The sequence below is a fragment of the Pan paniscus genome, chromosome 20, assembly GCF_029289425.2.
Source record: "Pan paniscus chromosome 20, NHGRI_mPanPan1-v2.0_pri, whole genome shotgun sequence".
NCBI lineage: Eukaryota > Metazoa > Chordata > Mammalia > Primates > Hominidae > Pan > Pan paniscus.
The window spans coordinates 57416858-57429247 of NC_073269.2; the positions used below are offsets into that span (position 1 = coordinate 57416858).

Below are 12390 nucleotides of genomic sequence, written 5' to 3' on the forward strand. Positions count from 1 at the left end.
CCTGTAATCCCAGCACTTTGGGAGGCAGAGGTGGGCGGATCATCTGAAGTCAGGAATTCGAGACTAGCCTGGCCAACATGGTGAAACCCCATCTCTGCTAAAAATACAAAAAGTAACCAGGCGTGGTAGTGGGCCCCTGTAATCCCAGCTACTTGGGAAGCTGAGGCAGGAAAATCACTTGAACCCAGGAGGCAGAGGTTGCAGTGAGCTGAGATCGCACCATTGCACCCCAGCCTGGGCAACAAGAGCGAAACTCCGTCTCAAAACAATGAAGACAACAACCACAAGAAAAACACACAAAAAAGCACCCCTGCCCACACCCACCACCCTTACAGCTGTTTCTCCCCATCCTAGTCCCTCAAGGATTAACACTTTAGTAGTTTCACATCAGTTTTATTAGGCCCCAGAAAGTTGCTCTAATGGATAGTCCATTTTTCTAACAACCTGCCAGGCAGACGGGGACTTGAGTCTTCTCAGCTCCCTCCCATGGGCCCTATTCTTCCTCCTTCCAGCCTAGGACCAGGAGTCAGCCTCCCCCCACAAACCCACAGTCCAGAACTGAGCCCCCTCATTCCCCTAGGAACCAGGATTTCAGGCCTCTAGACCCTCCTCCTCCTCTTCAGTGGCCTCACTTTAACTTCCAGATGAAGTTGGGGGACACATTTGGGCTCAGCGGGGTGTAGACAGGCGCCGGCATTCCTGCACCCGGTAGGCGCACATGTAGAAAATCCCTGCATGAGAAGAAGTTCAAATTCACCCCCCCAAACCTCCCCCAGCTCCATTTCCACCCCAAGAGAGCCCAACACCCTACTCTCTTTCTCCCTGGGTATCCCCGACCCCAGACTCCATAGGCCTGGAGTCTTCCTCCTGACCCAGTGCTGTGGGACTCATGTGGGACACCCTGTCATCTTCCACCCTATCTGCTGCCCACTCTGCCCCAGACACTGACCTTCCCACCCCTTGCCCCCAGTACCTGCGAAGAACGTCATGAGCACTGCCACCCAGCCCAGGATGTAGGACCAGGAAAAGCGCCAGTCCCCAAAGCGGCGGCCCAGGAAGCTGACGGTGACTCCAGTGTAGATGGCCAAGGCCAACACGACGAAAAGGGCTGGGGAGAGAGGGCGGGAGGATGCAGGTGGGACTAAGGCTGGGTGTGATTTTGGAGGTGGGCAGAGAGCTGATGATGGGGGTGGGAACTAAGATTGGGGAAAGGGGTGGAAATGGGTTGGGGGTGGGGATAAGAGTGAGGATGGGGGTTGAGTTGAAATTAGGGGTAAAGATGATTGGGGGATAGGTTTGGGATGGGGTTGGACACGCTTGTGTTTTATAATGTAATTGGCCATTGTCTCTGGTTCCTGGGAAGGAGAAACAATATTTGGAACTTCCTGAGTAATAGGAGGGTCTTTGTTATTCTTGAGCCTCTTGGGCCCAACCTGAGTTTATGGTAATGAGATGAGATGACTCAGGGTTGGGTGTGGTTGTCAGAAAGACCAACCAGGTCAGGCACAGTGACTCATGCGTGTCATCCCAACACTTTGGGAGGCTGAGTAGGGTGGATCACTTGAGGTCAGGAGTTCAAGATCAGCCTGGCCAACATGGTGAAACCCCGTCTCTACTAAAAATACAATTTAAAAAAATTAGCTGGGTGTGGTGGTGGGTGCCTGTAATCCCAGCTACTCAGGAGGCTGAGGCAGGAGAATCACTTGAACCCAGGAGGGGAGGTGGAGGTTGCAGTGAGCTGAGATCGAGCCACTACACTCCAGCCTGGGTGACAGAGTGAGACTCCATCTCAAAAAAGGAGAACAAAAAAGAAAGAAAGAAAGACCGACCATGATATTAGAGGGTTGAGGCTCTGAACCACTTGATATCAGGGAAGAAAGGAAGTTGGAAACTGCATTCCATCAATGACCAACGATTCAATCAGTCATGCCTATTTTACAAGACTCCAATAAAACCTCTGGACACTGAAGCTCAGTGGCACTCCCTATTGGTGAAAACATCTGTGTGCTGGGAGGGTGATCGCTGGCTCCACAGGAAGAAGGCTTGGAAGCTCTGCATTTTGGGCTCTCCTAGACTCTGCCCTCTGTGTCTCTTCATTTGCTTGGACCTGAGTTGTGTCCTCTATAATGAAACTATAACTGTAAGTATAGCACTTTCCTGCATTCTATGAGTTATTCCAGCAATTTTTGTTGTTGTTATTGTTGTTGTTGTTTTTGTTGAGACAGAGTCTTGCTCTGTCGCCCAGGCTGGAGTGCAGTGGCACAATCCCAGCTCACTGCAAGCTCTGCCTCCTGAGTTCATGCCATTCTCCTGCCTCAGCCTCCCAAGTAGCTGGGACCACAGGCGCCCGCCACCACGCCTGGCTAATTTTGTTTTGTATTTTTAGTAGAGATGGGGTTTCGCCATGTTGGCCGGGCTAGTCTCAAACTCCTGACCTAGTGATCCACCTGCCTCGGCCTCCCAAAGTGCTGGAATTACGGGCGTGAGCCATCGCGCCCGGCCTCCAGCAAATTTTTGAATCTGAATGGGTCTTGGGAACCTCCTAGTTTGTAGCCAGTGGATCAAAAGCATGGGTGGCCCAGGCACCCGGCTTGCAGCTTGTAGCTGAGGTGGAAGCAGTCTTGCTAGGGGCTGTGGTCTTAACCTGTGGAGTCAAACACAAATTTTAGGTGATTCGTGCCAGAACTGAATTGTAGTACACCAGCTAGTGTCAGAATAGACTGGAACTAGAAATAGTCATGAGGTTGGTTTTGGGTGTGGGGATGGGATTAGGGTGGGGTGGGGTTGAGTGTGAGGAGGAGTAAGGGGTGAGAATGGTGTTGAGGGGTGGGGACAGATTGCGGTTTGAGATGAGAGCGAGGAGAGGGGTAGGGAGAGGGTGGGCTTACTCACTTGAGGAAAAAAACATGATGCCAGCAGAGAAGGGCCGGGAGATGCGGGAGAAGGTAGGCTGATGAGCAAAGGCCATGATGCCCATGATGATGCCGGAGATGGCGCATAGGGCAGACAGGATCATGAAGGCCCGGGTGGCATTCCAGTATGCTGTGGGAGCACCCCATGGTCATTCCCACACCTCCCCTGCTCTAAGTGAGAGATGCTGCTACCTCTGAGATGAAAATGCCTTGCCCCTTTCCATATCCCTAACCCAGCTCATCCTTCCCTTCTTTGCAAATGCCCTCTTCTTCACCTGGCAAACTCCTACTCATCCTCCAAAGCACAGCTCCCGTGACCCATCCTCTAGGAAGCATCTCCCCACCCCTCAGTCATCATCTTCACCCACGGCTAAGGGTTGTGACTCTCTTTGTCTGTCTCCCCCTCCAGCCTGATTGCTCCTTGAAGACAGGCGGTGGGTTGGTTCTGTGTCATAAACACCCACACCACACATTTGGTTTGCATTCTGGCCTTGGGAAATGTTTGTTGAATGAATGAATGAATGAATGCTGATTCCCTATATTTTCCTACTAATTACTAGTCTCTCTCACATTTCTTTTTTTTTCTTTTCTTTTTTTTTTTTTTTTTTTTTGAGACCGAGTCTTCCTCTATCACCCAGGCTGAAGTGCTGTGGCACAATCTCAGCTCACTGCAGCCTCCACCTCTGAGGTTCAAATGATTCTCCTGCCTCAGGGTCCCGAGTAGCTGGGACTACAGGTGCGCACCACCATGCCCGGATAATTTTTGTATTTTTAGTAGAGACGGCCTTTTGCCATGTTGGCCAGGCTGGTCTCAAACTCCTGGCCCCAAGTGATCCACCTGCCTTGGCCTCCCAAAGTGCTGAGATTACAGGTGTGAGCCACTGCGCCCAGCCTACTCTTTCATTTATTTTATACTACTTGCTTATATCTGAAAATGTCCTATTTACTTGTTTTTAACTTATTTATAATGTCTGTCTCTCCTCAGTAAATCCTTAGCTCTCAAGGACAAGCACCTTGCTGTCTCATTCACCACTGTGTCCCCAGCACCTACACCTGGTGCATAATAGGTGCCCAATAAATGCGTGAAATGAATTAATGTTGAGCACCGGGGCCATTCTTCTCTTGTGCTTTGCCCAGGGATGGCCCCTCCGGAAAGATAATAATAATCTCTTCATCCTTTAGCAACGGCTAACTATATGCCAGGCTCGCTACCCAGGTGTGATGTTATTTATTCCTCCAGAGCCCTACTCTATAAGTACCATTTTTATGCTTCTTTTTCAAGTGAAGAAATGGAGGCCCAGAGAGGTAAAGTGACTTGCCCGAGGTCTCATAATTAGAAACAGGGCTGGAGTCAGAATCCAAGCTCCAAGGCCCACGCTCCTAACTGCTTGGCTATTCTGTCTGCCGGAGCACCTGGGAAATGGTGCACCTCAAACCTTGCATCTTGCCATTGAAAAGTAAAAAGTCTAGGATCTTTGTAAAACCCAGTCTTCTGCCTTGTAGAAGCCTCGGTGAGAGAAATTCCTGGCTGTTTCTCCATGGATTTTATGGGTTATGCCTTTCTGTCCCCCGCCTCAAATGTTTATGTTGAAATTGTAACTAGTGCCTTAGAATGGTAACTTATTTGGCAATAGAGTCTTTGCAAATATAATTAGTTAAGACGAGATCATGCTAGAGTAGGGTGGGGCTCTAATCCAAAGACTGGGCTGGGTGTGGTGGCTCCTGCCCAGTGTAATCCCAGCACTTTGGGAAGCCAAGGCAGGTGGATCACCTGAGGTCAGGAGTTTGAGACCAGCCTAGCCAAAATGGAGAAACCCTGTCTCTACTAAAAATACAAAAATTAGCCAGGCTTGGTGGTGGGCACCTGTAATCCCAGCTACTCAGGAGGCTGAGGCAGGAGAATCACTTGAACCCGGGAGGTGGAGGTTGCAGTGAGCCAAGATCATTCCACTGCCCTCCAGCCTGGGTGGCAGAGCGAGACTCCAACTCAAAAACAAAACAAAACATAAAACAAAGACTGCCGTCCTTATAAAAAGAGGAATCTGGACACAGACATGCTTTTAGGAAAAATGCCATGTGTGAGGAAGGTAGAAATTGGGGTGATGCATCTCCAAACCAAGAAACACCAAAGATTCCCAGAAAATCACCAGAAGCCAGGGAGGGAGGGACATGGAACAGATTCTCCCTCACAGCCCTCAGAAGGAACTGATTTTGCCCACATCTTCATCTCGGCCTCCAGAACTGTGAGACAACACGTTTCTGTTGTTCAAGCCACCCCGTCTGTGGGGCTTTTTTATGGCATCCCTAGCACACTAATTCAGGCTGGTCACAGCGGCTCAGGCCTGGAATCCCAGCACTTTGGGAGGCCGAGGCAGGAGGATTGCTTGAGGCCAGGAGGGTTTCTTTTTAAGTATTTGTTTTATCTTATTATTATTTTTTGAGACAGGGTCTTGCTCTGTCACCCAGGCTGGAGTGCAGTGGCTCTATCTTAGCTCACTGCAGCCTTAAACTTCTGGGCTCAAGTGATCCTCCCACTTCAGCCTTCTGAGCAGCTGGGGCCACGGGAGCACACCACCACGCCCAGCTAATTTTTTATTTTTTGTTGAGATGGGGTCTCCTTACGTTGCACAGGCTGGTCTCAAACACCTAGGCTCAAGTGATCCTCCTACCTCAGCCTCCAGAAGTGCTGGGATTCCAGGCTGAGCCACCACGTCCATCTGAAGCCGGGAGTTTGAAACAAGCCTGGGCAATACAGTGAGATGCTGTCTCTACAAAAATCAAATCAAATGAAATAATGAGGCCAAGTTCGGTGGCTCACGCCTATAATCCCAGCACTTTGGGAGGCCGAGGCGGGTGGATCACCTGAGGTCAGGAGTTCGAGACCAGCCTGGCCAACATGGTCAAATCCTGTCTCTACTAAAAATACAAAAATTAGCCAGGCATGGTTTTGGGTGCCTGTAATCCCAGCTACTCGGGAGGCTGAGGCAAGGAGAATTGCTTGAACCCAGGAAGCAGAGGTTACAGTGAGCCGAGATAGCGCCATTGCACTCTGGCAGGGGTGACAGAGCGAGACTCTGTCTCAAACAAAACAAAACAAAACAAAACAAAAACAAACAAATGAAAAAACGAAAGACCTTCACCAAGGCTCCCTGTCTCCTGCATCCCTGGCAGAGATAAGACAGAGAGGTGGCTCAGGGCTGTCCCTCGGGGAATTCCCAGCCTGAAGCAGGAGAAATGTAGAAGTGTCACAAATGAGACAGCCAGAAATGAGAAGGATGTGTGGAGTCAGGCAGAGCGGACTCTGAAGCTGGTGGCCCAAGGCAAGTCTTTTCACTTCTCCCTGCCTCAGTCTACCTCTCCAGCAAACAGGCATCGTCCTGCCTCTCTCTCAGGGCTGGCTCGGGGAGAGATGAGTGGGCGAAGTCTCCCATGCCTGTCACGTCCGGCACTCAGTGACGCTTAGCTCTTCTTCTCAGCTACTCAAGAGGATGTTTGAATTTTGAGATCAAATCTCATGTCTCACTCTTACATACAATTGAACTGCCCGTAGTGTTGTTGGGGATGGAAGTGAGTTTATCCATGTAAAGTGCTTAGAATAGCACATAGGGCATAGTAAGCACTCAATCAATGCCAGTTATTATTATTACTGTTACTAGTAGTAATACACAACATATTATATATTATTAATTAATTTTTATTTATTTTTTAGACAGAGTCTTCGTCTGTTGTCCAGGCTGGAGTGCAGTGGGGCCATCTGGGCCCACTGCAGTCTCCGCCTCCCAGGTTCAAGCGATTTTCCTGCCTCAGCATCCTGAGTAGCTGGGATTACAGGTGCGCACCACCATGCCTGGCTAATTTTTGTATTTTTAGTAGAGACCGGGTTTCACCTTTTTTGCCAGGCTAATCTTGAACTCCTGACCTCAGGTGATCCGCCCACCTCAGCCTCCCAAAGTGCTGGGATTACAGACGTGAGCCACCACGCCTGGCCAAATTTATTAATATGTTATATAATAAGTGTGCAATATAATATACTCTACATTATATGTTAATTTATTATATAATATATTGTATAATATATACATTATTAATTTATTATATAATGTGCCATGATATATACTATTTATTAGATAATGAATGTGTAATATAATGGATTCTACATCATATATAATATATTACATGTGCATTACTTATATATGTAGCATATTATATACAATATATTATGTATTAGTAATTTATTATGTAATAGAGGTGCATGTATAATACACTATACTGTATATTAATTTATTAATGTATATATGTAGTTATATATAACACATCATAAATTATATGTAATAATATAAATTGCATATATTACACATAATATAGTATACATTAACTTAATATATTATAGATGCTATGCAGCAAGCAATATACTATATATCTCTATGTATCTCTCTATCTATGGCCTGGCACATTATAAGTAGGCAAAAATACTTTATGCTACTTTATGCAGTATTTAGCAAATTCAGGGCCCATATTTCTTCTGTATCCACCAGTACCTAACGTAGTTCTTGGTCCATAGTACATATTTAGAAAATGCTGTTTCGTAACACTAGCCCCAACTGCTGTGCATGACACCTTTGAAGCGTCAGGAAATGCCACCTCTCCCAACTTAACCTTCAAACCAGCACCCCGTGAAACTGCAGCTAGAAAACAACCCTGTAGTCCCAGTTCTGCCCCCTCCATGCTGAGTGACCTTGGGTTGCTCCCTTTCCCTCTTTGAGCCGCAGAGTTCTCCATCTGGAATACAGGTGTCCTTGGGCCCCGAGGTCCGCCCTGCTCTTTCCCCAGGCGCGGCCTGGACCCTGGCCGGGGGGCTCACCGATGCTGTCTGTCTGCAGGTAGCACTTGTTGCCCAGGCAGTACCGCCACAGGCCCTGGTGGGCGAAGGACCCTGACAGCCGGTACTGCATCCAGTGGTCTGTTGCCGTGGCCACCACCAGGAGGATGGTCCCCACCCAGGCACAGAACAGGCCACCACCCATGAAGCTGTACATGGTGATCTGTGGGGAAGGGGAGAGATGGGATTGGGAGCTGAATTCCCGGGACTTGATGAAGGAAGGAACTGGGGGAAGAGAGGGCTCAGGAGTGGGATGCCAAGTGCTTGGGAGAAGGAGATGGAGACCTAGACGCCTGGGTCCTGGGCGAGGAGGGGACTGGAGCCCGGACTCCTGGGTCTGAGGGAGGAGGATGGTAGGGATCCTGGAAAGACAACAGGGAGAGGGGGGCTGGGTTCTGGGAAGAAAAGGCCGGGGGCCTGGACTTCCAGGTTCTGAGCAAGGAATAGGCTGGAGGCCTAGCTTCCTGAGTTGTAGCTTCCTGAGTCCTAGGTGAGAAGGGGCCCAGGAGCCTGGATTCCTGGGTGGTGGGTAAGGAAGGGGCTAGGGGCTAGGGGGTGGGACACCAGGTCCTGGGAGAAGGAGGAGCTGGGACCCTAGACTCCTGGGACTTGGGGAAGAGGGGGCTACAGGTCTCATGCCTGGTGCCTACCTGAGTGGCAGAGCCTGCCCGAGCCCTCCTTCTGCCACGGCCCCTCTGTGCAGACTGAGCTGAGCCTGGTCACTGGCCTCTTTGCCCCCTTAGGTTCCCCAAATCCCTTAAGCCTCCCTACACAATGGTCCCACTACCCAGCAGCTTCCAGCAGGCAGAAATGCAGCGGTGGCAGAGGCCTCAAATGGAATTCGCTGAAGCAGGCATCCAGGGGGCTCCCCCCACCCACTCACTGACCTCTGTGACCCTCCCCGGAACCCAATACCTTGTCGCCACCCTTGCTCAAAGCAACCCTGGCTTTGTCCGAGCTGTGTAAGCACGCACACACACACACACACGGGCGCGCGCACACACGCAAGATTAAGGGAGAGTCATGCGTTTATTGTTCAACCAGGGCTTTCTACCTGAAGAGCAGGCAGTGGGGTGGGGAGTCACAGGTGTCTGGATATGTGGGATCAATGCGGTTCTTTGTGGGGATGGACACAGGGCTGTGGCTGAGGTTGAGGATGGAGCTCTTTGGGGCTGTAGATTCAGAGGACATTAAAGATGGGCTGAGGTACATAGGCAATGAGGAGAAAGGGGTTGGTAAAGAGGGTGGGTTAGGGTTGAGGCACAGAAGTGGAGCTGGGACTGGTGACAGGGATGGGAATGAATGGGTTTGGGAATAGGGTATTGAGAGTGGGGAAGAGAGAGGCAGGTAGGAGTGGCTTTGGGATTAGGGAGAGGGTAGGGAATGGGGTTGGAGGAGCCCTGGGGGTTGAGAATGAGGTAAGGATTGTGGTTGTGGTTGGGGATGGCATTGGGAATGGGGTTGAGGCCATCAAGGAGACAGGCCTGGGTACGAGGTTTAGGGTTTTCTTCTCACTTGGGATTCAGGTGACCTAGGTCAGGTTCACCAAGTGCCTCACAGGAGCTACTCCTGGGATCGTGGCTTTGGGGAGAGGGGAGGATGGAAGATGTTTCTTGGGGTTCTTCTGACAGGGCTGAGATCACTCTGGGCCCCAGGAAAACCCTCCTGGGTGACTGCAATCTCAGGTGCCGGACCCTCCAAGGTCCTAGTACTCTGTCTCCCAGTCCTCAGCAGCCAGTGGTGTTTCCAGGGGCGGCTCTGGACCTCGAGCTTCCTTCTTCCCATCCTGGGCAGGCAGTGTTGGCGGTGATGGCAGTGTCATTGGTGGGGTCCTGGGGCCAGCCCCAGGGCCTCCCGCCCGGCCCCTCTCTGGCTGCTCAGCTCTCCCGAGGCCCCGACGATGCGGGCCTCGGCCCCAGCCTGGCCTGTGCCTGACTTCCCAGCCTCCGCGTCCCCTGGGAGGCCTCCTAACTGCCCCCGGCTGGGAGTGGCCTGCCTGGGGGCAGCAGGGGCAAGAGGGCAAGGCCTGTTGGAAGGTGTAGGCCCCCAGCAGGGCGCTGTGCAGGAGGCAGGAGAGGGTGTCCAGGCGTATGGGCACGGTGACAGAGGCCACGCTCTCCGGGAGCCCCAGGTGGGTGGGGTCTGTGGAGCTCAGGAGCAAGGGTGGAGGGGCTGGGAGAGGCGCAGGGGGCCATGGCTCGGTCCCAGATGACGGCAGGGACAGGTTGTTCCTAGAACAACAAAAAGACAGGTCAGTGGGGCTCAGCGTCTCCGTACTTCCTTGTTTCTCGCTGCCAGGCTGTCTATGCACCTCTGCGGAAGGCAGCCATCTCTCCATCCTCAGTGCCCACCTGTGACTTCCTCCCCCGCTTCTCTCTTTTTGTTTCTAACCCAGGTCTCTCTAAAGAAACAGACAGCTCTGCCATGAACTTCGGCATCAGACAGAACTCAGTTCCAATTCCTGGCGGCCTCGCTTTTGGTGGTGTATCTTTGGACAAATCATTTTCCTATTCCGAACCTTAATTTGTGTATAGTCACAGATGGCTTTGGATGGTATCAAAGGTGCGTATGACAGGGCTGGGTCTGGTAAGTGCTACAACGGTGGACAGCTACGATTTCTCCAGCCTTCTGGGGATCCCTGGAGTCTTCACATTTCTTGGTTTATTCTTGGAAATTTCTGTTCGATGAGTATCTGTTTCTAGCTCTTTTTTTTTTTCGAGACGGGGTTTCACTCTTGTTGCCCAGACTGGAGTGCAATGGCGCTAACTTGGCTCACCGCAACCTCTGTCTCTCGGGTTCAAGCGATTCTCCTGCCTCAGCCTCTCGAGTACCTGGGATTACAGGCACGCACCACCACGCCCGTCTAATTTTGTATTTTTAGGAGAGACAGATTTCTCCATGTTGGTCAGGCTGGTCTCGAACTCCCGACCTCATGTGATCCACCCGCCTCGGCCTCCCAAAGTGCTGGGATTACAGGCATAAGCCACTGCACCCGGCCTCCGCCTGTTTCTAAGTATCTCGCTCAACTCTCACCAAGATCTTCTAAGATTCTGTACCTATGTGGTGATACCTGAGCCTTTTTTGTTTTTCCTGATTCTCTATGCAGGTCTGTTCAGCGCGCCCTTTGTCTCTCGTTTTCTCTGTCCCCTCCTCTCTCTGGGTCTCTGTCCCCCTCTCAGGAGGTCTTTGTTTGTCTCACCCTTCAGGCCCAGCCCCGTCCTTTGGTTGTTCCATCTCCACTGCGGCCCTCTTACGTATCTTCTAGCAACTTCGCCTCCGAGATCCTTCGGGGGCCCGGGAAGGTTGGGGAGGGGCCGAGGCCGAGAGAGGCGGGGCTTGGCCGGGTCAGAAATGGGGCGTGGCTCGCGGAGTTATCCGGGCTCCCAAAAGAAAGAGCTCAGGCGGGGAGCTGGATCTAGTTCCCCAAGATCGCTTACTTAAGGCCTCCAGCACCCTGTAGCACCTCCTCCCTCAGACCCAGGAGTCCAGATCCCCAGCTCCTCCTCGCTCAGACCCAGGAGTCCAGATCCCCAGCTCTTCCTCCCTCAGACCCAGGAGTCCAGATCCCCAGCTCCTCCCTAAGACCCAAGAGTCCAGATCCCCAGCCCCCTCCTCCCTCAGACCCGGAAGTCTAGGGCCCCAGCCCCTCCTCCCTCAGACCCAGAAGTCTAGGGCCCCAGCCCCTCCTCCCTCAGACCTGGGAGTCCAGATCCCCAGCTCTTCCTCCCTCAGACCCTGGAGTTCAGATCCCCAGTTCCTCCTCCCTAAGACCTAGGAGTCCAGATCCCCGGCCCCCTCCTCCCTCAGACCCGGCAGTCTAGGGTCCTAGCCCCTCCTCCTTCAGACCCGGGAGTCCAGGCTCCAGCCCCTCCTTCTTCAGACCCCGGACTCTGGTTCCCCAGCCCCCTTCCTCTCTCAGATCCAGTAGTCCCGGAACCCCTGCCCCCTTCTCTCTCTCTCTCTCTGTCTCTCTCTCTCTTTATTCCTGCCATATCCTCAAGACAGATTCTTTAGGACTCAAGGGACGTTTTAGGTAGGGAAATGTGGACACTCCCCAGGGCAGAGGGCGTGGTAGATGGTCTGGGGGTCTTAGCCATTCTAGGCGCTGGGTTCTACTAGGTGCCGTGTCTCTAACTTGCTTTGTAACTTTAGGTCCTTCTACTCTCTATGCCCTAGTTTCTCCATCTGAGAAATGGGGCTAATATTATTGTCCAGGTTCTCGTGATATTACTTGTGTATTAGTAAACACAGAATCTGGACCACAATTAGGCTGAACACATGAGATTTACTTATTGTTATTGCTGGTGGTTGTGACGGTGTTTTGCTGAGAAGCAATCGTCATTATTACATGCATTCATTTAAGAAATATTCAATGTCTGCTATGCTTTGGGCTCCAGGCTTCACACGGGACAGAATAGACATGGCCCCTACTCTCAGGAAACTTGCATGCTTGTAAGGGAGACAGATGAGACATACATAGCATATATTCTGTAAGAATAAGTACCTGAAGATGTCAAATCAGGGCAAGAGGATATAGAGGCACCGAGGTAGGGAGATAGAGCAGATAACGTGGTTAGGGGCCTGGCCCGGTGGCTCACG

The 12390-nt window shown here is 51.4% G+C and overlaps 2 protein-coding genes across 3 annotated transcripts; both read right to left on the bottom strand.

The window, feature by feature from the left end:
• Nucleotides 1-377: 377 nt before the first annotated feature.
• On the bottom strand, nt 378-8497 carry LIM2 (lens intrinsic membrane protein 2). Of its 2 annotated transcripts, none has more exons than XM_057300617.1 (5): nt 8442-8497; nt 7774-7954; nt 2893-3042; nt 974-1108; nt 378-731 (listed from the first exon to the last, which is right to left on the bottom strand). In XM_057300617.1, the coding sequence occupies exons 2-5, from the start codon at nt 7946-7948 to the stop codon at nt 670-672; spliced, it is 522 nt and encodes a 173-aa protein (XP_057156600.1). In that variant the 5' UTR covers nt 7949-7954; nt 8442-8497; the 3' UTR covers nt 378-669. The 2 variants fall into 2 exon arrangements, with proteins under 2 accessions (XP_057156600.1, XP_003813707.1); XM_003813659.5 differs by having other exon boundaries at nt 7648-7954.
• Nucleotides 8498-8801: 304 nt separating this feature from the next.
• Nucleotides 8802-11339, bottom strand: C20H19orf84 (chromosome 20 C19orf84 homolog). Its single transcript, XM_003813660.7, has 2 exons — nt 10991-11339; nt 8802-10022 (listed from the first exon to the last, which is right to left on the bottom strand). The coding sequence occupies exons 1-2, from the start codon at nt 11023-11025 to the stop codon at nt 9497-9499; spliced, it is 561 nt and encodes a 186-aa protein (XP_003813708.1). The 5' UTR covers nt 11026-11339; the 3' UTR covers nt 8802-9496.
• Between the last annotated feature and the right edge of the window lie 1051 nt (nt 11340-12390).